The following is a 24,816-nucleotide window of genomic DNA, read 5'->3' as shown; positions in this document are numbered from 1 at the left end:
TCCATTTTGAAAGCAAAACAAAACAAAAACCACCACCACCACAACAAAAAACAATGGGGTAAGGTAGGTAGTCCGTTGAACTAAAGAGGCAATTATAAGTATATGTATTACTAATGCTTTACGGCCCATAGGCTTTGTCACAGGGGCTTTATGGACTCACCAACAAGTTACTCACATCCCCAGAAAACATCATCATCATCATCATCATCATCATAATAAAAGATACAATATCCTGATCAAGGAAGAAATATAAGTAATATCTTCATTAAAAAGGCAGAAAGTGGAATGGAATAATTTTTTTACTCCTGGTCTTACATAAAGAGCTCTCAGGGCTGGAGAGATGGCGCAGGGGTTAAGAGCACTGGCTGCTCTTTCAGAGGACCTGAGTTCAATTCCCAGCAACCACATGGTGGCTTACAACCATCTACAATGAGATCTGGTGCCTTCTTCTGGCCTGCAGGCATGCATGCAGGCAGAACACTGTATAAATAATAAATAAATAAATCTTTTAAAAAAACAACAACAACAAAAGAGCTCTCATTCCCCACTATCTTCTGTGTTCCTTGACTTCACGTATGGTTTTTTGTCTGCGTCAATGTTTTCTGAACCTGGCTTCTTAGGCCTTGGGCAACTGAGCGCCCATTACAGTGGGTCCTATGTACACACATTCTGTTTCTTTCTCTCTCTTTTTTTAGGCCATAGAAAATGGTATCTTACATACATACCCCTTCAGAACGCTACTTAAACACCCCATTTCCCATACTCCAAACTCCAAGGACCTGTCTAATTCAGGAGTTTGTGCTGTATCCCACTCTCCCAACAACATCCGCTTTGGTGAGCTGAAAAAATGTCAGGAGAGATGCCCTCTTAATGGGTTCCATTGTCATGTTCCTTATTCTTGGAGTCAGCCCAAGAGTGGTCTTCCTTCCAACCCTGGTCTATTTCTTCCTTTTATGAGGTTCCCCACTGTTATGCTCCTTATTCTTGGTGTCAGTGGTCTTTACTCCCGGTCTACTTCTTTCAGGGACACTGAGTGACCCTCTGTTATCCGATGGGAGGCCAACACTTAAAATCAGGGATGAGGTAATAGGGAAATAGGAGTATAAGTGGGGAGAGGAATTGGAAGCTTGTAGGAAGAGGGGACTGTCCTCACATGATTAAAAATCAAGATGGAATTGTCTTATAATGACAACAAAGACATTGTCAAGGAAGAATAAGAAAGCTTGCTAAGGAAGTAAGGTCCTGCAAGGTCACCATGTCCTACACTCAGGATGTTGACTACCAACTCCAAGGGCTTTATTTACATAGAGGACTGACCTATGGGAAGCAAAGTGTGCACTATCTCACAGGAACTGCCAAATCTGAGCGATCTTGCTCAGAAAGAGGTAATCCTTCCTCACATACTCTTATGCAAACAACCAAGTAATTCCAAGAGTGCATATATGAAAATACTCTATGTCTTTTGACATATGTTTACTAGAGTACGCTAGTCATGCAAGGGTATTTCTTGCTCAAGTGGCTTCTTTAAATACCTTCAGAGCCAAGATAGATCATAGTACATATATCTACGGGGAGCCAAAAAGAAGAGGCGGGAAAAAGAGGCCCACCTAAGTATGCTGCCTGGCTGGTGGACTCAGCCAGTCCTTCCTTGCGCAAGTCTTTGCCTGCATCCCCAGGAGTAGAGCAATGGGCTGGGGAGCTCTCCAGCATGAAGTTCTTGCTCCTCGATGTGCTGATGATCCGGGGGGGCAGGAGCACATTGATGACAGTCTGCAGCAATAGCTGTACCTCGGGCTGCTCCAGCCATGGGCTATCTGAAGCGCATGTTGGAAAAGGAAGGGGAAAACATAACAATTACAAGGAAGACTCCCATGTTATACACTGAGCAATGTAACTTCTTCCAGTTCCAAATCAGAACACATAGAAATGTAGGTATTTCCCACCAAGTACTGCTTCTTCCACAGACAGAACAGCATTTTTGGCACCTGAGGATCACCATGGCTGGCATCCAAGGGCTTATGTTCCAGGCCCAATCTCCTGTTCATTCTTTTTTCTTTTGTTAAATACTTAAATGTACTGACCTTACATCTGAGATATGCTTTTCCTAAAAGAAAGTCCCCCTTAAGATTATGTTGGATTAAAAAAAGAAGACAAAACATTACCTATAAACAAAAAGAAGAAGGAGGGAGAAGGAGGAGGAGGAGGAGGAGGAAGAGTCATGAGAATGTATTGATGGTTGGCATCTGCAGGATTTCTGCAAATCACAGCGGCCATATAATAGTTCAGTCACCAGTCACCAGTGTAGTGTACTTGAATGAATTAACATTTTCTTAACTTAACCCAAACAATATACTCTGACCTCTGCTGTATTGAAATAATTTTAAATAAGGTATTTCTTCTAAGAAGTAGAGAAGAGAAATTCTGGTCCCTGGTCAGATAAACCAAATAAAACTCATGTTTCCAAAACCCCATTTCATCCATTTAGATTCATTTCAGTTGATGAGTTTCATGTGGAAAGGAAGAATAGAAACCACACACTTGTAGTCAGAAAACACAACAACAATGGTACGTTTCCTTTAGTTAAATTAATCAGACCTTTGCTTCCAGATCCTACTGTGAGCACAAATGGGATGAGCAGATTTAAAAGCATCCCTTCCCTTCGCTCTTGATTGGTGAATGGGGAGATCACATGGCTTAAAGGGAAATCTTCTTTTAAAGCCTGTGCAGCAATAATAGAAAAAAAAAGATTAATTGACCACCATGCCCATTGCGTGCATTTGTTTCTACAGAGTGTGTCGGCGAAGGTGCCTCCCCGCTGGCTGCACCTGGAAACTGTGAGGTCAAGTGTCGTCTTTGTGGCAAATGAAATTTGACCCACAATGATATTTTGCCATTGACTTCACATAACAGAGCTACATTCCTAAAATGACATTAATAGCTTAAGTGTCAAGTGAAAAGGTTTAATATAAGACCCACCTCATTTCTCCCACTAATTTCCTCCATGTGTCTACCCTGGAAAATGAAGAAAATGACAGTGTGGCACTTTCTCCATTTGAGGTCATTTAAAAGTTCTTTAGTCCCTGCCTAGGCCTTCTTCAAGCCAGGAAGCAATAAAGGAAGAAATTAGTGACCTTTGGAAAGAGGTTATTAGGTGACTACGGAGTGTCATCTCTTCCCTTCACACAGTAGTCACCATCCTTCAAATGCTTTGTACATCCACCCATCTCTAGATGGTAAGAAGTCTGACGGCCAAACAATGGGTAGGTCAGTTATACCTTTATATCCAGTGAATTCCTTCTGTTGATCACAGAGTAAAAACTGTGTGACACAGAGAAACAGGGTGATCGGGATTCTGCATTTTTCTTGTGTTTAAAATAACATTCAACTCACAATCACTAAGGAAAATAAAGATATTCAAAGTCTGGTAGTAAAGTAACGTGTGAAAGAATTTTATACTGTAATTCTTTCTGAAAATAATTTAAAACCAGATTTTGAATACTATTGCCTCTTTTGATTAACAATTGTGAGCTGATTACACATCAGCCATTAGTTTGCACATAGCGTAAGTGACCACAGTGGTTGCTGTGGTTGGGACAGGACTAAATGACTCTGCTATTTTTGAGATCTCGAGAAGAATTACAGAAGCACAACTTAGGGCCATGCTCAGGGTTGAAGCTCCGAACCCATCAAGGTTTGGAGGTGTTCACACTTCTGTTTCACAGATTTTGCCCAGCCTTTGCAGAAAGAGAAAGAGAGAGCACCACCATGTGGTGCCTCCACCAGCAACTTAATGAGCGTGACAGACAGGTAAGGTAGTCACACCTGTATCTTAATGAGCGTGACAAACAGGTAAGGTAGTCACACCTGTATCTGCAATGCTACAAGCCGGACAACAGCTGTGCTGAAGGGCAGAGGTGGTGAGAGATAAGGGCTGAGATGAAGAAGGGGTAATCCATCAGCCACACTGGAAGGTCCTACCACTCCCATCACCTGAAATACAAACAGAGCACATGACCAGCCTTGACCATTGCAGTTTCATGCAACTGTAGTAAAGGAGTCTCATTCACTAACAAAAATATTAACAAACTGAAGGTTGGGCATGGTATTTTCAGCCTTTTCTTTCTCTATGCCCTCTAAGGCATGTAATGTCTGGAGTCAGATCGTTCATTATACTGAATTCAGACAAGGTTTTGTAGAATGCTGTTTATAGCTAACTATGTAGGAAATGAGAGATGAACTAAACAAACAAACAAACAAACTATTCTAATTGGGAGACTGGACAGTTATTTGTGGATTCAAAAAAGTGCAGTCAGCATTCTTGGATGGAGCAAATACTGACAAGAATGATGATGATCGCAGCTCATGTGCACTAGGCGTTCCAGCTACACACTTGTTGCCCAACTAGTCAAGCAGCGGATCCTACTGGATGGTACGCTCGAACATGGTTCTCATACATTGTACAAAACCTCGTCAGGACCAGACTCTAGATATTACATAAACGGTGAAAATCATTTTTCTTTGCATAAATCCTAGACTGGCCAACTCATGGTGCTATTTGGCCCTAAAAAAAAAAAGAAGAAGAAGAAAAGAAAGACTTCTTTTTGTTTTAAGGATCCCCTCCCCAGACGATCTCAACTTCTAGCTAATTGTGCAGACTCCACCATCCCACTCTCCAACTGGCAGCCCTCAACTCTCAACGCAACTTTGAGGTGATTGTCAAAGTAGTGCGTGGGAAGCAGCCTTCCAACGTCCCGCCTGGGCAGGATGGGCCTGGATCTCCCATGGACCACCTTGAAATGGACCTCACTGTTTTCAGGGTCACCTGAGCCATCTGTTTTCATCAGTAAGTGAGGGGCACAAAGTGGTTGACCTGTAAGTCTTCAGTTGAGAGAAATCAATAGCAGAGTAAAACTGTGCAAAGTTTCAGAAGATTGCCACTTGGCTACTCACCAGATTGACACAGACATTGATCAGTGACCTAAGGTGAGGCAGGAAGGATATGATTGGCTGCCTCTGAAGTGTCAAACAAACCCCTTCAATCAAAGTGCTGGCAGGCTCCCACTCAACCTGTCGCCTGGAATACAATATAGGAGCCATTAGCGCCCTGACTCCCTTCTGGAGAGTCTGCAGCAAGTGAACGAGACAGTGATCCTGGCATCAACTAAGACAGGACATGTGCTGAGACAACAGAGTGCTTCCCATGGAATGGCCATTACCCATGCTGTTCCAAAAGCACAGAGCACACTGGGAGGGGAGGAAGGAGGTACTGAAAACGCAGCAGAGCCGCACTCCTGCCCAACCGACTAATGAGACAAAATCTATTGAAGAAAAAACAGAGAGGATGAAAGGGTCATACTTTAAGGTCCCCCTAATGTCATCTTTGGGAGGGGCCCTATCCTATCATTTCAGGAGACATGAGAAATCTTCCAGCAGAGCAAATCTGCCCCAACCTGCCGTTCTGAAATGTACTTATCAGACTACACTTGATACAGTCAGCATTCACACGAGGCTATTAGTGGGATTCATATGGCTTAAGTCCTGCCAAAAAGAGGGAATTTGAGGAAAATGATCTAAAAAGGAAATGATGTCTTGGATTATTTTTCTGTGGTAGTGCAGATGGTGGAGTACACATGCCAATCAGATTAATGCAGGAGTTTTCGGCCTCAAAACAAAATGAATCTATTCTGCTGGGTGCTTCTGATTTGGAAATTATTCCTAAGCCTACATCTTCTATGAAACTGCATCCTGAACAATGAAAGAATGGAGATGTGTCACAGATGAGGAAACACTGACACGCCGGGTGCCAGAAGTGGCCTAGTAATTCACAGCTCAGCTTCAGACAAAACTTTGTGCGTAGAGCTAAGGTTACATGAAAGGGTTAAAGACAAATCAACTGGATATTATGCCATGCATCCCAGGAAAATTTCCCATAGCTGACCAAACCTGTGAACGAACCCACAACTTTCCTTTCGGGAGGTATTATCATATAATAGGTTTAACTGTATGACATATGAGTCATTTTATGGAGATGTTTAACATCTTTAAATGTCAAAGTACTTAAGAAAAATAATTTATTTTGGCACACATCCATACGACACTTATGCATCTTTGATCAGTCATTTCCCAGCAGATGCAAGTGTTCTACTGGAACCACCAAAGAAATAGTGCTTAAGAACAGGCTTCTATATGCCACTGGAAAAAAAATGACCTTGATATAATGTCTTGACATTCATCTCCATGGTACAAAAGCTTAGAACAAGTGCACAGCTGATAAAACCCGATATTGCTCTTCTGTGACTCAGTGTGATGGCATAAATGTGCAGAGCACTGCCTAATGTCTGTGAAACTTCTGGCAAACTGAACCTTAAGTACCGAAGTCCGAGGCAAAGTTGCTTTGCTTTTGAGTTTAGTTTGAAGGGATAGAAAAAGCTCTCTCAGTCATCCAAATATGAAGTTTCCATTTAGTGGGTTTATGAATTATACCATCTGTTCACTGTGACTACAGTTTCCAAACTTGGTTCACATTTCCAGAAAGACTAATGCAGAGGCATCTGCTCATTGGAAGAGGATGAATGGGTATTTCTCAGGCCACCAAGAAGTCACCAGGCTGTAACTGTGTTCATTTAAAACTCCATTGAATAAGGTGAATGTCAGAATTTGATATCAGCCCTGTGCCCTTTGTAGCTTCAGTCTGACTGTTAATTATAAAACTTGGAATTTTTCTATCTTGCTATGCACCCAAATAAGATAATGTATGCTTTGAGGCCAGCCTGGTCTACAAGAGCTAGTTCCAGGACAGGCTTCAAAGATAAAGAGAAACCCTGTCTAGAAACAAAACAAAACAAAACAAAAACAAGATAATGTATGCTATTAATAGAGTACTTTTAGCATCAAATTAATGTTTCTCCTCTCTGTTGTTGGCTATTTGTAAGGCATACTCTCTCTTGCTTCAAAAAGGATTAGGGATTGTTGAGTTCTAATTGGGTTTCTTTATGCATCAGATGAAGAACTAGCTGAGAAATGGACAGATACCTCCTCAACATAAGTACATATATTTCTAAATAAATGTTATTTTCTCAAAACAATTCTGGCTACTGGGGAATTTATATTCTCAATTACCTATGCATGAATACCACCAGAAAACTTCTAACTCATTTATTTAACTAACGATTGACCTACTATACTGAAAACGCCATTTCTAACTGTGTGCTCTGAAATACCTGGCCAGGAGGCGTCCTCACCTCAAGGTAGGCATCTTGTGGATTTTGTTAAACATTCTATCCAGTCTCTTTAGAATGAGGATAAGGGCTGGTCTCACTGGCTCCGCTGACCAGTCGGTAATAGGTAGCATCTCCATGATATAGCGCCGAAGGCCTCGGCTCTCCATTGTCTGGGTGTCATACGGTGCCAGCTTCAGAAGGGAGTGTGCAATTTCTGCCAGCCTAAAATCATTTCAGAAATAAGGAGCAGGAAATACCACAGTGAGAATATTTCCACAACTTTCTACCTAAGAACATTCTCTCTAGCACCCTCTAACCCTCTGCCTTGCTCACATACATCAATACAATGATATATGCACATGCATAGTCAAGGAGAATCATGGAATGGTTCAGAGAGTAAACATGAGGAGCAACTAACAAACACTAAGGATAGGTCAAATGTGTCTAGAGAGTGCTACTTCTTGTGTGTGTGACAGGTCTCATGTTACCTCGATTGGCTCTGAACTTGCTCTGTAGCAGAAAATGATCCTGAACTTAACATCCCTTTGTTTCGTCTTCCCAAGTTCTGGGATTACAGACATTTGTTACCATGTCTAGTTGTATGTGGTGTTAACATATACCCACATAACACACATGTGCGTGCACACACAAATACACACACACACACAGAGGGGGGACTATTAATTAATTAGAAGTAGTACAATGGGAATGTTGTGCTCTTCCCTTTCTCATGTATTTACTATAGCATTTTAATAAAGAGAAAAGTTGATAGCAGCAGGAGAGGCAAACTAAGCGCTTGAGGGGTCTGCAGGAAGACCTCTAAGATCTGCATCAAGACCTTTAGATCTGAAGGACGATCTCGAGGATCTACAGGACCTCTAGGATCTACAGGATGACCTCTAGGATCTAAGGAAGACCTCTAGGATCTGCAGGATGATCTCTAGGAACTGCAGGAAGACCTCTAGGATCTGCAGGATGACCTCTAGGATCTGCAGGATGACCTCTAGGATCTGCAAGATGACCTCTAGGAACTACAAGACCTCTAGGATCTGCAGGAAGACCTCTAGGATCTGCCTGACGACCTCAAGGATCTGCAGGATGACCTCTAGGATCTGCAGGTAGACCTCTAGGATCTACAGGTAGACCTCTAAGAACTACAGGACCTCTAGGATCTGCAGGATGACCTCTAGGATCTGCAGGATGACCTCTAGGATCTGCAGGATGACCTCTGGGAACTGCAGGATGACCTCTAGGATCTAAGGAAGACCTCTAGGATCTGCAGGATGACCTCTAGGATCTGCAGGATGATCTCTAGGAACTACAAGACCTCTAGGATCTGCAGGAAGACCTCTAGGATCTGCAGGTAGACCTCTAGGAACTACAGGACCTCTAGGATCTGCAGGTAGACCTCTAAGAACTACAGGACCTCTAGGATCTGCAGGATGACCTCTAGGATCTGCAGGATGACCTCTGGGAACTGCAGGATGACCTCTAGGATCTAAGGAAGACCTCTAGGATCTGCAGGATGACCTCTAGGAACTGCAGGATGACCTCTAGGAACTACAAGACCTCTAGGATCTGCAGGAAGACCTCTAGGATCTGCAGGTAGACCTCTAGGAACTACAGGACCTCTAGGATCTGCAGGATGACCTCTAGGATCTACAGGATGACCTTTAGGATCTGCAGGAAGACCTCTAGGATCTGCAGGATGACCTCTAGGATCTGCAGGAAGACCTCTAGGATCTGTAGGATGACCTCTAGGATCTGCAGGAAGACCTCTAGGATCTATAGGACGACCTATAGGATATACAGGACCTCTAGGATCTGCAGGAAGACCTCTAGGATCTGCAGGAAGACCTCTAGGATCTACAGGATGACCTCTAGGATCTACAGGAAGACCTCTAGGATCTGAAGGACGACCTCTAGGATCTGCAGGATGACCTCTAGGATCTGCAGGTAGACCTCTAGGATCTTTAGGAAGACCTCTAGACACTGTTTAAGAATAGCATCTAAGCCCCTGCCTACCTCTCCAATGCTTGGATTTCAAACATGTACATCATCTGATTAGCTCCCACAGATGGGAGAACTCATTACTGTCAAGAAAATTCATTCCACTTCTGCAGACTGCACTGTTAGAAACCGCTGTCATGTGAGGTCTGTAAGTTGTCTCCAATAGGCTAGGTTTAATTATGAATGCACAAGTTCCATTCATCATCGCCATGGCAACTCTTCATGCCAAGAAATAGTTTCCATCTCTTCATACTCACCATCTTCATTCCTAACTGGACACTGTTGTAAAAAATGTGTGTGAATGCAGGTGCACAAAAAAGTGATTTAAATAGCCTACACATTCATATTGTTTACCCTTTCTTCTAAGTACATCATAGAAAAAAGGATTCTTTCTTAGATTGTTTATATCTAGGTAAGGGTAATTTTATTTGCAGAGAATCTTCTAGAAACCTTCACTTTATCCCTGCACATTCTTAGAAATTCTACTGTAACACATAACCAGTCTAAACCAACATGGGAAACCTGGGCTCCTATAAACCATATTTTGTTGAAGAAAGTGAATCAATACGACTAAATGCAATTCCCCATTTGGTTGAATAAGCACTGGAGTTTAGCTCTCAAGAAAGTGTGTGCTTTAAAGATAGCTTTGAGGGATGTTTGAAAAATGATCTATCTTTAAACTTGAGAGAAATACACCAAGAAACTGCTCTTTTATTTTATTGACAAATGGTTTTATAACTGAGAGTATTTAGCTAATTGCTTAAGATTCTATAAATTTAACACCAAACTTATGGTTCATGAATACAAATAGTATGATTTCTTACATTTTGTGCTAATAATATCACAAACATATAAAAATTTGCATGCCAATTTCACTTTTTCCTGACTCTCTAGGTAGTGCATTCTAGCTTTTTGTATCATATAGTTTTTAATTTATCTGAAAATAATAACAGCTAATTATACAAGTGATTTTAGTACTTGTAACTGTGTTATTTTCTCTTTTTTTGTCTTCTGAAATGCACTGTGAGAACCTTGAAAATTGGGCTTTATTTTGTTTTCCTAATGTCTAATATAATATAGATCATTTTCATTATGTTAATGTCTTTTGTATCTTAAATCCACACTAAGTACCAAGAAATTGCTTAGGACTTGTTAAAGTGATAAAATGTTAACCTCTAGAGGGTGCTCAAGGACTCTTTGATGCTATTTATTATTCTTCCCTGAAATGTTCGAAGAAGAGTTATAGAACATCCTGAAGACCTACACATACATAGACATGCACACAGATACATTCACCCATAGAGAGACAGGCAGACACACAGAAACAAACACAAAGAGATAGATAGGCACAGACACAGATAGACAGAAAGACAGACATAGAGAAACGTAAGATACACACAGATGCATATACAGATATATACAGTCACACACAGAGAGATAGACATATACATACCTACAAAGCAGACACATACACAGACACACACACTGATACATGAACACACAACACACATGTATGCTGATACACATAGAGACACACATCGACATGCATACTACACATGTGCGCAGACATACACATGCATACTGATCAGTCACACATACTGACACATGTACACACACACACACATACTCACACACATAGACACACACACCCTCACAAAATGCCTGTCAGTAGAAGTCACTTTCTGGCTGTGGAAATGTAGTTTGTCTATTCACAGAATTACTCTGGTCAATTAGAGATAATAGGTGGGAAAAGAGGGGGAGGGTCTGAATAGAGCCTTCAGTTGTCATGACAACAGGATCTTGAAACATTTTAGCCTTCTGTCTTGGAACTGCATTTCTCAGTGGGAAATAATTTCTTCCTCATTGCACAGTGGGAAGGCCTGAGGCTCTCCAGCATGACCTGGTGGGTACACACACCTCTGCACTCGGCACTTTCACCCAGCACTTACTATATTTCTTTCAAAAGATCATTTTAAAAGATAAAAACAGAAGTTACTAATCAGGACACTGGCCTGTTTTGTCCAATTATAATGCTGTTTCTGGAAGACTAGGAGAGAACTGTATGTTTAATTTTATAGATGTATTAAACATTTCAAGTAAGTCATTCTTAACAATGAAAGTTTTATTTAAAGGAATTCTTATGATTCTTTACAAACTGTTAGAAATACAGCTACTAGGTCCTCTGGGATCATATTTAAAAATCTGTGAAAACAGTGCATTATGGACTGAATTCCTGTTTTAATCATTTTTCCTTTTTTTTTTTTTTTTTTTTTTTGATTTTCGAAACAGGGTTTCTCCGTAGTTTTTAGTTCCTGTCCTGGAACTAGCTCTTGTAGACCAGGCTGGCCTCGAACTCACAGAGATCTGCCTGCCTCTGCCTCCCGAGTGCTGGGATTAAAGGCGTGCGCCACCACCTCATTTTCCCTTTCTAACCAAGATCTCTTTAATAGGTAAAATGTTCACTTTATCAGAAGGATCTAAATGGAATGAACCTAAGTCACAGGAAATAAATTATTTTAAATATCTCATTTATTTTCCTGGAGGAAGCCCCACAGTTCAACTTGACACACATACAGAGACCGGTGACTTAAGATCACAAGCACATGCCAGGGCAGAGGTTGGTACCTCATGTGGGACTTCACATCCAGCAGCTCCAGGGCAGTTACCCGGGGTTCCCCAGCCAGATTCTGCAGAATCTTCAGCCTTGGCCCACAGTGCTTGTAGAATTCTGTGCAAATATTCAGCAGAGATTCCCGGGGCCTTCTGAATTCTTCGCGAGCAATTCTTTCATCTAGCTCTTCTCTGGGAAGGCCTTGCCCTTCCTCCAGCAAGTGAAGGTTTTCCCTGGGGAATTGTGAAAGATTAATGAGGGCTCTGAAAACGTGGATACGTGGTTACTGAGTGTAGGGTGTCACACTGCAGAGAAATATGATCCCTACTGAGTTAAGGATTTGGAAGGCAGCGCCCCGCAGAAGATCCTTCGGAGGATGAAGATTTATGTTCCCAAGAGACTGGCAGCACCTCACTGCAGAGACTTTCCCTGAGCCCTTGCTAGATATTTACACAGGAGCAGTTTTATCATGCATCCACTGGATGCGTTAAATGGAATCAGAGTGAGTTTCCCTGTACCTGATAAAGTGCAGCTTGGCTCCTTGCTCCTGGTACTTGCCAACCAGAAGGACAATCCGCATGAGCCTCAGAACAAGAAGGGAACTCCTTGGTGGAGGCTTTCTAGAGGCTTTTAATGGGCAAACTTTTGGAGGCACACACTTTGATAAAGGCAAATACACATATTAACTCAGATAGGTACTATCTCCTTTCGTTTGACTACCATGTACACTTCAATTACAGCTCCTATAAAACTTGCTTCATTGTCATAAGCAGTATATAAAGATAAATTTAAGGATCCATATAAGCACATGGAATATAGCCAAAGGAGATAATTTTTTTTTAAAAAAATTGAAATCTGAGCCTTGTTATTAAATACTATTTCTGTTTCAGATGATAAGGGAGAGCTGTGTAGCTTATTTCTGTTATTTTGGAAACACTTACTTTATGACTGATTGAGTCTGGGACAAACTAGAAAGACAGCGGAACTATGGAGTATGGGAAGGAGAGGGCCTCTACACTCTAAGCCCCAATCAATCCACTGGCCAGCCGGAGTCCAGCAGACCAACGCGACTGCAGCCTCATGAAGGCTGCTTGAGTTTCTCTTTGATAATTTTCTTGTACCTTTAAACTCTCCTTCACTTTTCTTATCTTGAAAGGCTTTCCTCATAGATTTTTACACTTAATATTGTGGGGTTTCTGTTTGTTTGTTTTGTTTTCAGGATTACTTTCATTCCCAGGCACTGAAATGCAACATAGAGGCCAGAAAAGCACAGAGCACAGTGAGTTACCTGGTGTTCACTCCAGATGACATGGTGTGATTGGCTGTGGTTGTCCCCTTGTGACCTTGATCACTCCTGCTCATCTGTGGGGCTGTCATGGGCCTGCAACAACAACAGTGGTTTACAGAACAAGGCAGCAGAAGTAGAAACATTTAAAAAACTCTCAAGTTTTTGAAGCGTTCTTAAGTAAGTTTACAAATCTTTAAAGGATAGGAGGTCCAGCTTTGTCCTGAGAGGCCATTTAAAGAGAAGGTTGATTCCCAAGTACTAATAAAGGTTTAAGTTCTTTGTCTTGCTTCTCAGAAGTAAACCATGACTTTAAATAAGACATGTGCTCAAACTGTAAGTGTCAATTGACAGTAAAAAGATTATTTAACAGTTTTTGGGTGGCAGGAGGCCAGCATTCTAGATTACAGAGTCAAGAGTGTACATAAATCTTCCTAAGAATTACTCTGTGCTATGGAATAATGCTTTTGTACACTGCAAAGATTTGTCACTAGTATTGGTTTAATAAAACACTGCTTGGCCAGTAGCCAGGCAGGAAGTATGGGTGGTGCAACCAAACGAAGAGAATTCTGGGAAAAGGAAAGACAGAGTCAGTCACCACCTAGATACAGAGGAAGCAAGATGAGAATGCCTCACTGATAAAAGGTACCAAGGCACATTACTATACATAGACAAAAATTATGGGTTAATTTAATTTGTAAGAACTAGTCAATAATAAGCCTGAGCAAATAGGCCAAACAGTTTATAATTAATATAAGCCTCTGTATGTTTCTTTGGGACTGAATGGCTGCGGGACCAGGCAGGACTGAAACTTCTGTCTACAAATGGTGCCCAAATGTTTGGCAAGGATTTCCACATAAAGCTTTTTAAAAAAGGGAGGGAGCTTCTAGACCCACAAAAAATGAGAGTCAACTGAAGCTTCTTGGTAGCAGCATGTTTTTCAGATAGACTCTCTTTCCTGGCTGCAAGTAGAGGCACAGCTTCTTTAAAAGAAGCCTTCTTGATTCAGAGTTAGCAGCAAAAACTATATGGCTTCTTTACAAGACAACTACCTCATTTGTTCTGGTTTTGAGAATGGCTTTCGCTCTTTTGGGAGGTCCTGCTATGGAGCACTTATGGGGTTTGTGAACACCATGTGACAAGCTGTTTAATGGTAGCAACATAGAACTGCTGTGTTCCTGGAGCTGGGGCAGATAAACATGGCTTGCAGAGCTGGTGATAAATGTGCCTCCACCATATTGAAAGTCTGGGAGGGGGTGGAGCCAGCATCCAGGGACACAACAACCACACCGCTTATCATTAAAAACAAAACAAAACAAAAAACCTACTTGTAGTGTGGGAGGTCCATCTGTTTGTGTATTGCTTTTCTTGGTTAATGAATAAATAAACTGCCTTGCCTGTTGATAGGGAATTACTTAGGTAGATGGGGAGATAGAACTGAATGCTGGGAGAAAGAAGGGAGGAATCAGAGAGAAGCCATGGATCCTCCACCTGAGACTGACGCCGGCTAGAATCTTTGCCTGTGTGATATACAGATTAATAGAAATGGGCTAAATTAATATAAGAGTTAGCCAATAAGAAGCTAGAGCTATGGGACAAGCAGTGTTTTAATTAATTCAGTTTTCTGTGTGGTTATTTTGGGGCTAAGCTAGCCGAGTGGCTGGGACTCACAAGCCCTCCTTCTACATACTTGTCAGAAAGGATTTCAGATACACAATAGAACAGATTCAGACATAAAAGATCTCTAAATGAGACACAGTGTGTTTTAAAAAAAAAGTACATAGGCATGGGAGAGAGAGGAAAAAGGGTATAAACAGTTATAAATAGAAATAAAGTGTTTAAAAATGAAAAAGATTTTAAGGAGACAGTGAAAATAATATAAAACAAATAAGCCATGTAAAAATGGAAAATACACTGAGTATAGATTATGCATATTATTGTGTTTTCCTTGAATTTTTGACTGCAGACAGACATTTGATTATGGGGGCTGCTAAGCTAAGCCATCATATGTATTTTAAAGGTATGTTGACTTTAAAGTTTGAGTCTAAGGATATGTTACTTTGGAAAAGAGTTTCTGTTTTTGTTTCCATAGAGGACGAGAACCTGTAGATTCCTTCCAGGCTAATGTGGTTTGATGGAGCAAGACTCCCTGAAAGGTTTCCATGAGCCCTAAAAATACTTCATCCAACAAATAGCAGGAAGCAGTTGGATAAAATTATGCCCAAATTCGCAAAATGATTGTTTATAAATGTTTGTTTTCATTTAAAGGGGGTTGATTATAATTGGCTAATGGTCACAGTTGATCTCTTTCTAAAAAAGATAAAAGGGGGATATAATATAGAAATGAATATTTTATACTGGTATGGACTTTGGTTTATTGATACAAATTTAAGGTCAATATATATATTTATATATTTCTACTGTTGTGTAAGATATTATGTTTATACAGCTCACTTAAAAATGCAATGTATAATTAAAAATTACAGATTGATAGCTACTTATAATGTCAAACTTGTAGTCATGTTAGTTAGTTTTCTAGATATGCAGAAATATATTTCAGTTAGATAGATAATCTTCAATACTTCAAAGACCTACAGAATATATTAGGTTTAAAAGGTTTTAAGAACCTAGACTTTTCACAACAGTGAGCTATGTCTGCTTCTGGCATTACCAATTACTTCAGAGAGGTTGATGGTCATTGAAGAAACTTGTTATAGAATTTGCCTTCAATTTGACAAGGCTAACCATCTGGGCAAAAAACTGTTCTTGCCTGGACTGTTTGATAGTATGCTATGTAACTGGACATACAGGACCCACAGAAAAATGACTGCTGAACTTGCCTAAAGAAGGTGAGACATTTCTTCAGGGTTCCTGTTTCATGAAGACTCTGCCAGACACTCTGAAGGTCACAGAAGAAAGTGAGTGACAAACTGTCAATATAGGTGAAACTGTCTTTCAAATTTCCTGCTTCACTGAAAAGTCTGCCAGATGTTATGGGCCTGTAGGCTGAAGATGGATGACCCAATGTTATAAAAGAACTTTGGGTGACTGTCTAGGCAGCAAGATGTCTCTGTCATTCCTAGAACTTTGGAAGTTGCTTACAATGCACTTTCTGTTTACTTAGGTAATCTATCCTTCTAGAGTCTTTGATGGAGTTGAAGAATAGATAGATATAGTTTTCCTTAGTTACTATAAAAGATAAATTAGATATGAAAATTTAGACTCACAAAGAAAAAACAGATGACAGAATATTTTCTTTAATTTTGTCAGATAAAAATAGACTAAATATTGTAAGTGTAATTCTTGTTTGATTCCTGTTTTGTTATTTGTAATTTTACTGTGTTAAAGTTCTAACCTTCCTTTGACCAACAAAGGGAGATGATATGTGATTCCCCTCTGTATGCTATGAAAACGTTTTATTACCATTGGTTAATAAAGAAGATGCTTTGGCCTATGGCAGTGCAGAATATAGCAGTGCAGGAAGTCCAAGCAGAGATAGAGGAGGAAAGAAGGCAGAGTCAGGGAGATGTCATGTAGCTGCCAATGGAGAAAGATGCCAGAACTTTACTGGTAAGCCATAGTCTTGTGGTGATATACAGATTAATAGAAACAGGTTAGTTTTAGATGTAAGAGCTAGCTTGAAATATGCCTGAGCCATCGGTCAAACAGTGTTTTAATCACTATAGTTTCGGGTCTGGGAAGCCCAGAAATGAAGTGCCGTTTATGTTTACAACTCTGGTTCTGAAAAATCATCTCATAATGTGAAAACCACACCTAGGCTTAGTTTCATTAGGATGTGAGTATTTTAAAGCAGATGTTTAATAAGATTCAAATGATTTCACTAAATGTCTGTTGGGTCTCCTTTAGTATCTGATTAAAATTTTGTTTATGTATTAGCATCTGAGGCACAGAAAGGATGATGTAGATTGTTGGAGCATTTACCTTGATGAAGTCTTTATGGCCAACTATTGTTCTGAATGCTGATGTGGTAACTTTCGGGTGTGACTAAGGTCATCTCTTTCCACGACTTGGTGTGGTTGGCAGAACTTAAAGTTGCCCCCTGCCCCTGGCCTTTGTGTCTAGTTTTACTCCAATGATATGTTTAAAAATCATCTCTCTCTCTCTCTCTCTCTCTCTCTCTCTCTCTCTTGTCTTTCTGGGGACAGAGATTTGAAGCATGAGGATTCAATGCCTTATTGACAGCTTAGGGGATTCAGGGGACCACGCGAAAAAAAAAAATAAGATGCCTTCTAAATGCAGAGTGGCTCCTGGATGGTCCCCATCTTTAGCTAATTTAGAGGGAATGGACACCCACATGACTGCACTTGCCTTTCCTGCTCTCAGGCCACTGTTGTTCACCTACAGCCCCATCATCCCTTCTTGCTATATGACATCTCATCTCCTTTCACCTCTGTGCCCAAGAATCTTAAGACAGGACAGCTTCTTGAATTTTGTTTAGGGCTAAACTCTGGTGCCAATGTGACTTTCTTTCCAAGATCCCTCTTTTTTCTTTCTCCTGGAATTATCTTATCCTATTCCACGAGAAATCTGTTACTTCTGGGATAGAGTAACATCCTGAAGTTTATATTTACTTTGTAGCTTCTAAATTTAGAGTTAAAAATCCAATTCTTTATGGATAGTAAAACAATAAAAGAATGTTTTGCTACACTATGGAAAGCAAGATGGCTCAGTAAGTAAAGGTGCTTGGTCCTAAGCCTGACACATTGAGTTCATTCCCTGGGACCCATGTAATTGATAGAAGGAGAGGACCAATCTTCACAACTTGTCCTCTAAACAGTATGCACACAAGTGTGTTCATTCTCATTCTCTCTCTTTTCTCCCATCCTTCTCTCTCTTTCTGTAAATGTAAAAACTAAAAATTAATCAACCAACTAATTAAAATGTGGATCACAATTTCATATTCACTAACTTGCCCTTCTATTAAAGATTTGTTTACCACTGGCCCAAAACATTCATAGAAACATTCATAGAAACTCATCAAATCATATGTAATTGTGTATTTAGCAACCATGTAGGAAAGTCATCATTATTGCTACTGCCACAATTCAGAGTACTTGACACTCTGATAGTGTAGGCAGTATTTACAATAATAAACCACAAGGGGTTGAGTAGCTCCAAAAAGACAGTTATCTATAATTTGTAAACATAGACCAGGCTTTAGAGATATTTAGCCAATCAGTTTTCTCATCTTTTCAATGGACACGTTTGGGGTTAGGCTGTGAATATCTGCCTCAGAGATTACCTGGTGAGGACCTCCACACTGTACAAAAGGGCTTGTAGGGATGTGGCCAGAGCAGCTGTGGCAGCAATCTCCTCTCGGGCAGCAGGCACGGTCTCGACCTGTGAAGTCTGCCTCTTCATCTTCTGTAGGTAACATGGAACCAATGCCTCCAAGACCATGAGCATCTGAAGGCTGCAAGCAACGGAAAGAAAACCAAGGCACATCCGATTGGATTGTGTGATATCCGGGGGCATGGAAAAGCCACTAGAGATGCTGAATTCTATTCTACTTCCTGTGCAACACTAATCCAAAGCAGTGGAGGCTGCTGGACATGTTGACTATCGTTTATTAATTAGGCACTTGGTAGCAGGTGAGGAAGCCTGTCTTAATGAAGCATATGAGATAAGAACAAGCCATTTGTGCAAACTGCAAAAGAAGAGCAGAATATTGGCAGGACACCACAGACCATCCAGAATAAAAGCCGTCATTCCCTAGTAAAGCTTCTATATAGGACTGTGCTGGGGGTGATTTTTCAGCTGAAGTTAGATTCTCTCCTAAGAAGCTGCCTTCAGAAGCTTACACCATTTTATAGCAAGAGTTGGTTGATGTTGTTATTGTCCTGGCAGCACGTCCTTACTAGAGCGAGTAGACACTCCTCACTGGGGGTATACACTTGGTGTGGTAAAAGTGGTCAGAAACCTCAACTTAAGGAGGAGATAGGAATTCGGTGGTTACCATGAAAAATTGTTGGTGTACAACTCCAACATAAATATTTTGTTGTAAGATTCATCCAACTGAGTTTAAGTCCTTAAACTGTGCGTCCTAGGAGACATTGCCTCTGACTTTATGAACATGCACTCAATTATAGAAATACAATTTTTAAAAACTGTTTACATGAGTGTTATCCTTAAATTAAATACGCTTTGAAAGGAAATAATTCAAGTACCACAAGGACTTGATGTTACAAATATGGAAGTTCAGTAAGGACATCCCAGGAAACAGCTACTTAAGAAACTTCCACTCTCCTCAGGTATCAAGAAGCCCTCTTGTTAGGGGAATTTTATTTTCAGGTGTGTGACTTTTGTTTACACTGTATTTGTTTAACTCTGTGAAGCTGTGTTACTGTGCCTGTCTGGAATACCTGATGGTCTAATAAAGAGATGAATGGACAATAGCGAAGGAGGAGCAAGGATAGGCAGGGCTGGCAGGCAGAGAATATAAACAGAAGAACAAGAAAGAAGAAGAGGAACAGAACAAGGAGAGGAGGACATCAGGGCCCAGCCACCCAGCCAGCCACGGAGAAAGAAGTAAAAAAAAAAGGTAAGAAAGATAAATGTCCAGAGACAAAAGGTAGATGGGAAAACATTTAAAAAGCTGGCAAGAAACAAAACAAGCTAAGGCCGGGCATGTATAAGTAAGAATAAGACTCCTTATGTGATTTATTTGGGAAGTGGGTGGTGGGCCCCTCGGAACTATAATTTGAAAGAGAATTTCATGTACTTGCTGAGAACTTTTTAAGGGGAAGGATTTTTTTTTTCTTTTTTGTCAAGTTTGGTGGCTCTCTGTGTTGCTGGCAGTTCACCGCTGGGGGAACATAGGTCTTAGGGTCAGTGAGAATCTGAGGATCTGACTAACAGCGTGTACACTTAGAGCACAACAGTGGACAGAAAGCATTTCTGCATTCAGACAGAATGAACCAATGTGAGGTTTGCACCCACCCTGGAGTGCTTCCTGGAGCCAGGGTATTGCAGGAGGAACAGGGCAGTGGGAGTCTATCACCCCAGAGACTGCACATTTTCCTCTCTCTTTTTTTTTTATATTTATTTATTTATTATGTATACAATATTCTGTCTGTGTGTATGCCTGCAGGCCAGAAGAGGGCACCAGACCCCATTGCAGATGGTTGTGAGCCACCATGTGGTTGCTGGGAATTGAACTCAGGACCTTTGAAAGAGCAGGCAATGCTCTTAACCTCTGAGCCATTTCTCCAGCCCACATTTTCCTCTCTTAAAAGCCTGCCTGACTTTCAGCTTAATATCTAATCCTCATCAGAGATGACAAAAACCTGAGACTACTGGCTACATTTTTATCCATTCCTGATGTTTCTTTCGAGAAGAGTTCAATTAAGAGAAATCCCGGCCACCTCTTGGTCCTTTATTCTGTTCTTTGAGAGCAGAAACCCATCCGAAGAGCAAATGTACAAAGACACAGTGAGCAAAGTGAGGTTGGTCCCTCTTCCTGGAGGGTGTTCCCGTGTGGTAGGATTGTGAGGAGGAGATGGAACATATGTATCTGACAAGAGCCAGCTTCCTGGCCCTGGGGGGACTCACTTTTCATTTGAGTTCTTTGGCTTCCATGTTCCTGGCAAAATAAAACACGAGATGGCTGCCCTTCGTGTTCTTGTTAGGAATAATCTTAGGACAAGCCTCTCTGCCACCGCAAATAATTCCAATCAGGCCAAATTAGACCTAATTAATGCCCATCTTTATTGCAGCCCTCCCAGATGGTGGGAAAGCGTGATGGGGATGAGGGGAGGCCCACATAAAACCCGAAACCACGTGTTCTTTTTCTCAGCGGCAGCCTAAATAGCCTGTGGGAGTGGTCCTGACCCTCTCTGGGGAGGGGTAAGGCTTGGCGGGCTTTTCTGGAGATGGAGTCCCAACCAAGGAAACTCCCAGGGGGGTGGGGTGACGCTTCCAACCCAAACACCCGAAAGTCTTTGGATATAGGGTATCAGGGGGCTGAGATCTCACTTTTGACCAAACAGTTCTCATTAGTCTTCGGAGGCAGTTTTCACAGATGGTTTAAATGTCTGTTATAAAATTTTGTTTTCTAACAGCTTGTATTACATAAGTGGAAAATATTTTTTTATCAGGAGTAAACATCTTAGCCTCTGCACAGAATTCCAAATCAGGGAATTTCAAATTCAAGATGATTTACAATATTTTTCAAGACTTCTGCTATGAAAAATCTTCTAAATTTGGTTTTTAGATGCTTACTCACCAAGATGTTACAGAAAGATATGCAAAACATAACCTTTCTTATTCAGTTTTATTTCTTTGCTATACTTTTTTTTATCACAAGAGACAGAGAAGAGGGCTGCGATTACCTTCTGAATGACTCAGGAGCGTAAGCCACTACCGTGACACAGAGTTTGATGGCTTCGCTGATGGAGAAAGTCAGGTCTTCATTTCCATAGCAAAAATCTGCAAAGATGCACAATCAGAACGGGTGGCTCTGTGAGAAACAGAGTGCGTCGCTACCAAAGTTCTTTTGTCACTTAGATTTTATTCCTGAATTCTGCAAACTATTCCTTTTTTCATCTGAAAGAACAAAATTCTGCTTCCTGCATTTAAACCACTGGATAATGGGGGGGAGGGGGGATAGATGGGAGGTGGAGAGAGGGGACAGGAAGATAGAAGGGAGAGGATTGGTATGTAAAATAAATGAAAAAATTAATAAAAAAGAAAAAGAAATAAGGGAGGTGTTAACAGACTTACTGAATGGAAGGTACTAAGGTATTTAAATTGTTGGAGGTTGGTGTGGGATTCCACTCTGTGTGCTGTAATTACCATTAATGAATAAAGAAACTGATTTGAACCTATAGGGGGGCATAACTTAGCTAGGCAGGTAATGCTGGGAGAATGAAGGCAGAGTCAGGGAGAAGCCATGGAGCTACAGCTAGAGACGGATATGCTGAAACTTTGCTGGAAACACAGATTAATGGAGAAATTAAGATATAAGAGTTAGCCAAAGCCAGGCGGTGGTGGCGCACGCCTTTAATCCCAGCACTCGGGAGGCACAGGCACCAAAGCTACAGAGAAACCCTGTCTCGAAAAACAAAAAGAAAAACAAAAAACAAACAAACAAAAAAAGAGTTAGCCAATAAGAAGATAAAGCGAATGGGCCAAGCAGTGATTTAAATAATATAGTTTCTATGTGATTATTTTGAGGCTGAATAGCCAGGAATAAACTAGCAGCCTATTACAACATGAGGCAGAAGAGAAAGCTTTACCTTTGAATTATATCTAATTCTGTTCATTACATAACAAAAGACCATTCTAGAAGACTATTTCCCTGGAATTGCTGGGATTAAACTGTTAGAGTGCGGATCTACTGAGACACACTTCAGCATGCTTTTCACAGAAGAGGATTCCTCATTCTGCAGATTTATGAGAATTTTATGACAATAAAATAAAATAAACCTACTCACTTAACATTTAACATTGTTCCATTTATTATTTTTTGAATTAGTTGAATATATTAGATAACTGTTTTAGTTTGTGTGTATATATATGTATATATATTTACATATATATACACACACACACACACACAAAATACCTATTTGAACAATTGCTATGCAAAAAAGGATGCCAGAGACAGTTTTGTATTTACCTAGTGACTTGAGGGGCTTCTCAGCCTTAACCAGCTCTAGAATGTCCAAAATATCTGTGGTTTCTCCCTCCAGGGACTGCAGCAAGTCAAACAGACACTGAGCTGACACTCCTTTGCTGGACCCGGTGTTGGTGGCAGCATCCTACATAAAGCAAAACAAAGCAAACAACAACAACAAAAAAAAACACTTTTGGGTTATTGATTGCTACCTTAGCACTAATATGGCTGACTTCAAAATTTATAAAGTCATATATACATCACAATATCTAAGTGAAATTCAACTTCTATAATTCTGTGTCTGACATTCTGGTGAGGAATTTCAGGGATCGACCAAATGCCAGAAGTCAGCTAAGCTCATCTTAAGCTTCCTTCCCATCCACTCTAGAGCCTTGCGATATCTCGGCCTGCCTCTGCATTCTGCCCAAACACAAGTGATGCCCACCTCCCTCCCTTGCTGTTGACTGTAAACGTTTCAGTTGATCGGTCTTCACTTACTCTCTCGATCTTACTCACCGGAAACTCCAGGAGAGGGGCCACACTGGCGAACAGCTGGAGCACGAAGGGCTTCCGGTGGAGAATGTAGAACTGGCGGCAGGCAAACTCGATGGCTCGACGCAGCTGAGGGTTGCTCTCATAGTCAGAATATACCTACAGAGAAGTATCGCTTACTGAGGAAGTGTTCCCATAGGAAACAGAAAAGGGCTAATTCTATAAGCTTGTAGGGTGGGTTGTAATAGAGCATCAGCTTTCTTGAGGTGTTTTGCTGATAGGCATAAGATTTCTATAAACCAAACATATATTTTCCCCCAAGGAAACTTAAGACTAGACATTTATTTCAGTGAGAGAAATAGACGTGATATTTACCTAAAAATACCTGCTGCAGGTCATTTGTAATAGTGGAAAACTATTAAGTTAAATGAATTATAAAGTGATAGCTTGTTAAGTGAACTGTGGTACATGCATTGTGTAAATACACCACATGTTCATTATCAGTTATTCATCAGTTGATGGAAACTGAGGCTGTTTCTGTGCCTTGGCTATTGCAAATAGAGCATCAGAGAGAGTGGACGAGCAGGTGTCTCTACAGTAGGATATAGCATTCTTTCGGCATCAGCCCAAGATGCAGCTGGGTTGTGTGGTGGATCTATGTTTAGTCCTTTTAGGAATCTGATTTCCACAGAGGGGCCACCAGGCTGCACTTTTCAGGTCAGTGAGTAAATGTTGCCTTTCCTCACATCCACGCCAGCATGGCCATCGTTCCTTTTAGATCTTCAGCCATTCTGAGCCGGGTAAGAGGAAATCCCAAAACAATGGAAGTGTAGTTATTTCAAATGACACTTTAAAGCTCAATAACTATATGAAATTCACACAATGATCTTTATTATGAAAAATGGATGCAAATTTGAATATGGTATTATGTAATTTTATTTTAACGCCAGCGTATAGATTTTCAGGGAACATAAGATGGCTCAGTGGCTAAGAGAACTGGCTGCTCTTCCAGAGGTCCTGAGTTCAATTCCCAGCAACCACATGGTGGCTCAGAGCCATCTGTAATGAGATCTGGTGCCCTCTTCAGGAAGAGACCTGGTCAGTCGTCCTCATCAACTTAGACCATGAAACCCAATATGAACAAGTTTAACAGAACTGCCATATTCGGGCTGCCATGTATGCTTCAGCATCACCAAAACATAAACATCCCTTTATTGTCTCAATTTAAAATGAGTGTAATTACTTTTGGTAATTGATAAAAGAAAAAATTGCTATTACTTAAAAATGAGTCAGAGAGTCTTGGGGTAAAAGCAAATTTTTTGCTATCATTGGATGAAACAGATTGTGCTTTGTACAAACATGCTATTTTCATAATGTTCATTAAACTCTTCCTCCAAACAGGCAGCTAAGAATTAACCCCAGGTCTTGTCCGAATTATCTTTGGTACTCCAGTCCCAAGTGCAGCCAGATGCACACTGGGCATGTGAAACAGAAAATCCTGCTAAAGTCAACTCCTCCAAACCCTTGGACGCAACTTTATGGCACTAAAAATTCCTCTTCA

At 40.8% G+C, this 24,816-nt stretch overlaps 1 protein-coding gene across 8 annotated transcripts in view; it reads right to left on the bottom strand.

Annotated features, from left to right (window-relative positions):
- Unc80 (unc-80 homolog, NALCN channel complex subunit) overlaps window positions 1–24,816 on the bottom strand; it is a 180,762-nt gene that overhangs the window by 21,840 nt on the left and 134,106 nt on the right. For all 8 annotated transcript variants that reach the window (XM_041631949.1, XM_041631953.1, XM_041631950.1 and 5 more), the window contains 11 exons: window positions 23,280–23,414; window positions 22,767–22,908; window positions 21,478–21,574; window positions 18,390–18,560; window positions 13,130–13,222; window positions 11,856–12,074; window positions 7,242–7,442; window positions 4,951–5,074; window positions 3,865–3,990; window positions 2,596–2,719; window positions 1,608–1,814 (listed from right to left, as the gene is read on the bottom strand). In XM_041631949.1, coding sequence (XP_041487883.1) covers window positions 1,608–1,814; window positions 2,596–2,719; window positions 3,865–3,990; window positions 4,951–5,074; window positions 7,242–7,442; window positions 11,856–12,074; window positions 13,130–13,222; window positions 18,390–18,560; window positions 21,478–21,574; window positions 22,767–22,908; window positions 23,280–23,414 — 1,639 coding nt within the window. The remainder of the gene's footprint in view (window positions 1–1,607; window positions 1,815–2,595; window positions 2,720–3,864; window positions 3,991–4,950; window positions 5,075–7,241; window positions 7,443–11,855; window positions 12,075–13,129; window positions 13,223–18,389; window positions 18,561–21,477; window positions 21,575–22,766; window positions 22,909–23,279; window positions 23,415–24,816) is intronic.

The sequence above is a fragment of the Microtus oregoni genome, unplaced genomic scaffold (genome assembly GCF_018167655.1).
Source record: "Microtus oregoni isolate MIOR12 unplaced genomic scaffold, Mior012 000038F_ref0000394, whole genome shotgun sequence".
NCBI lineage: Eukaryota > Metazoa > Chordata > Mammalia > Rodentia > Cricetidae > Microtus > Microtus oregoni.
Note: the sequence above shows the minus strand (reverse complement) of the source record. Positions and strands in the feature narration are given on the sequence as shown.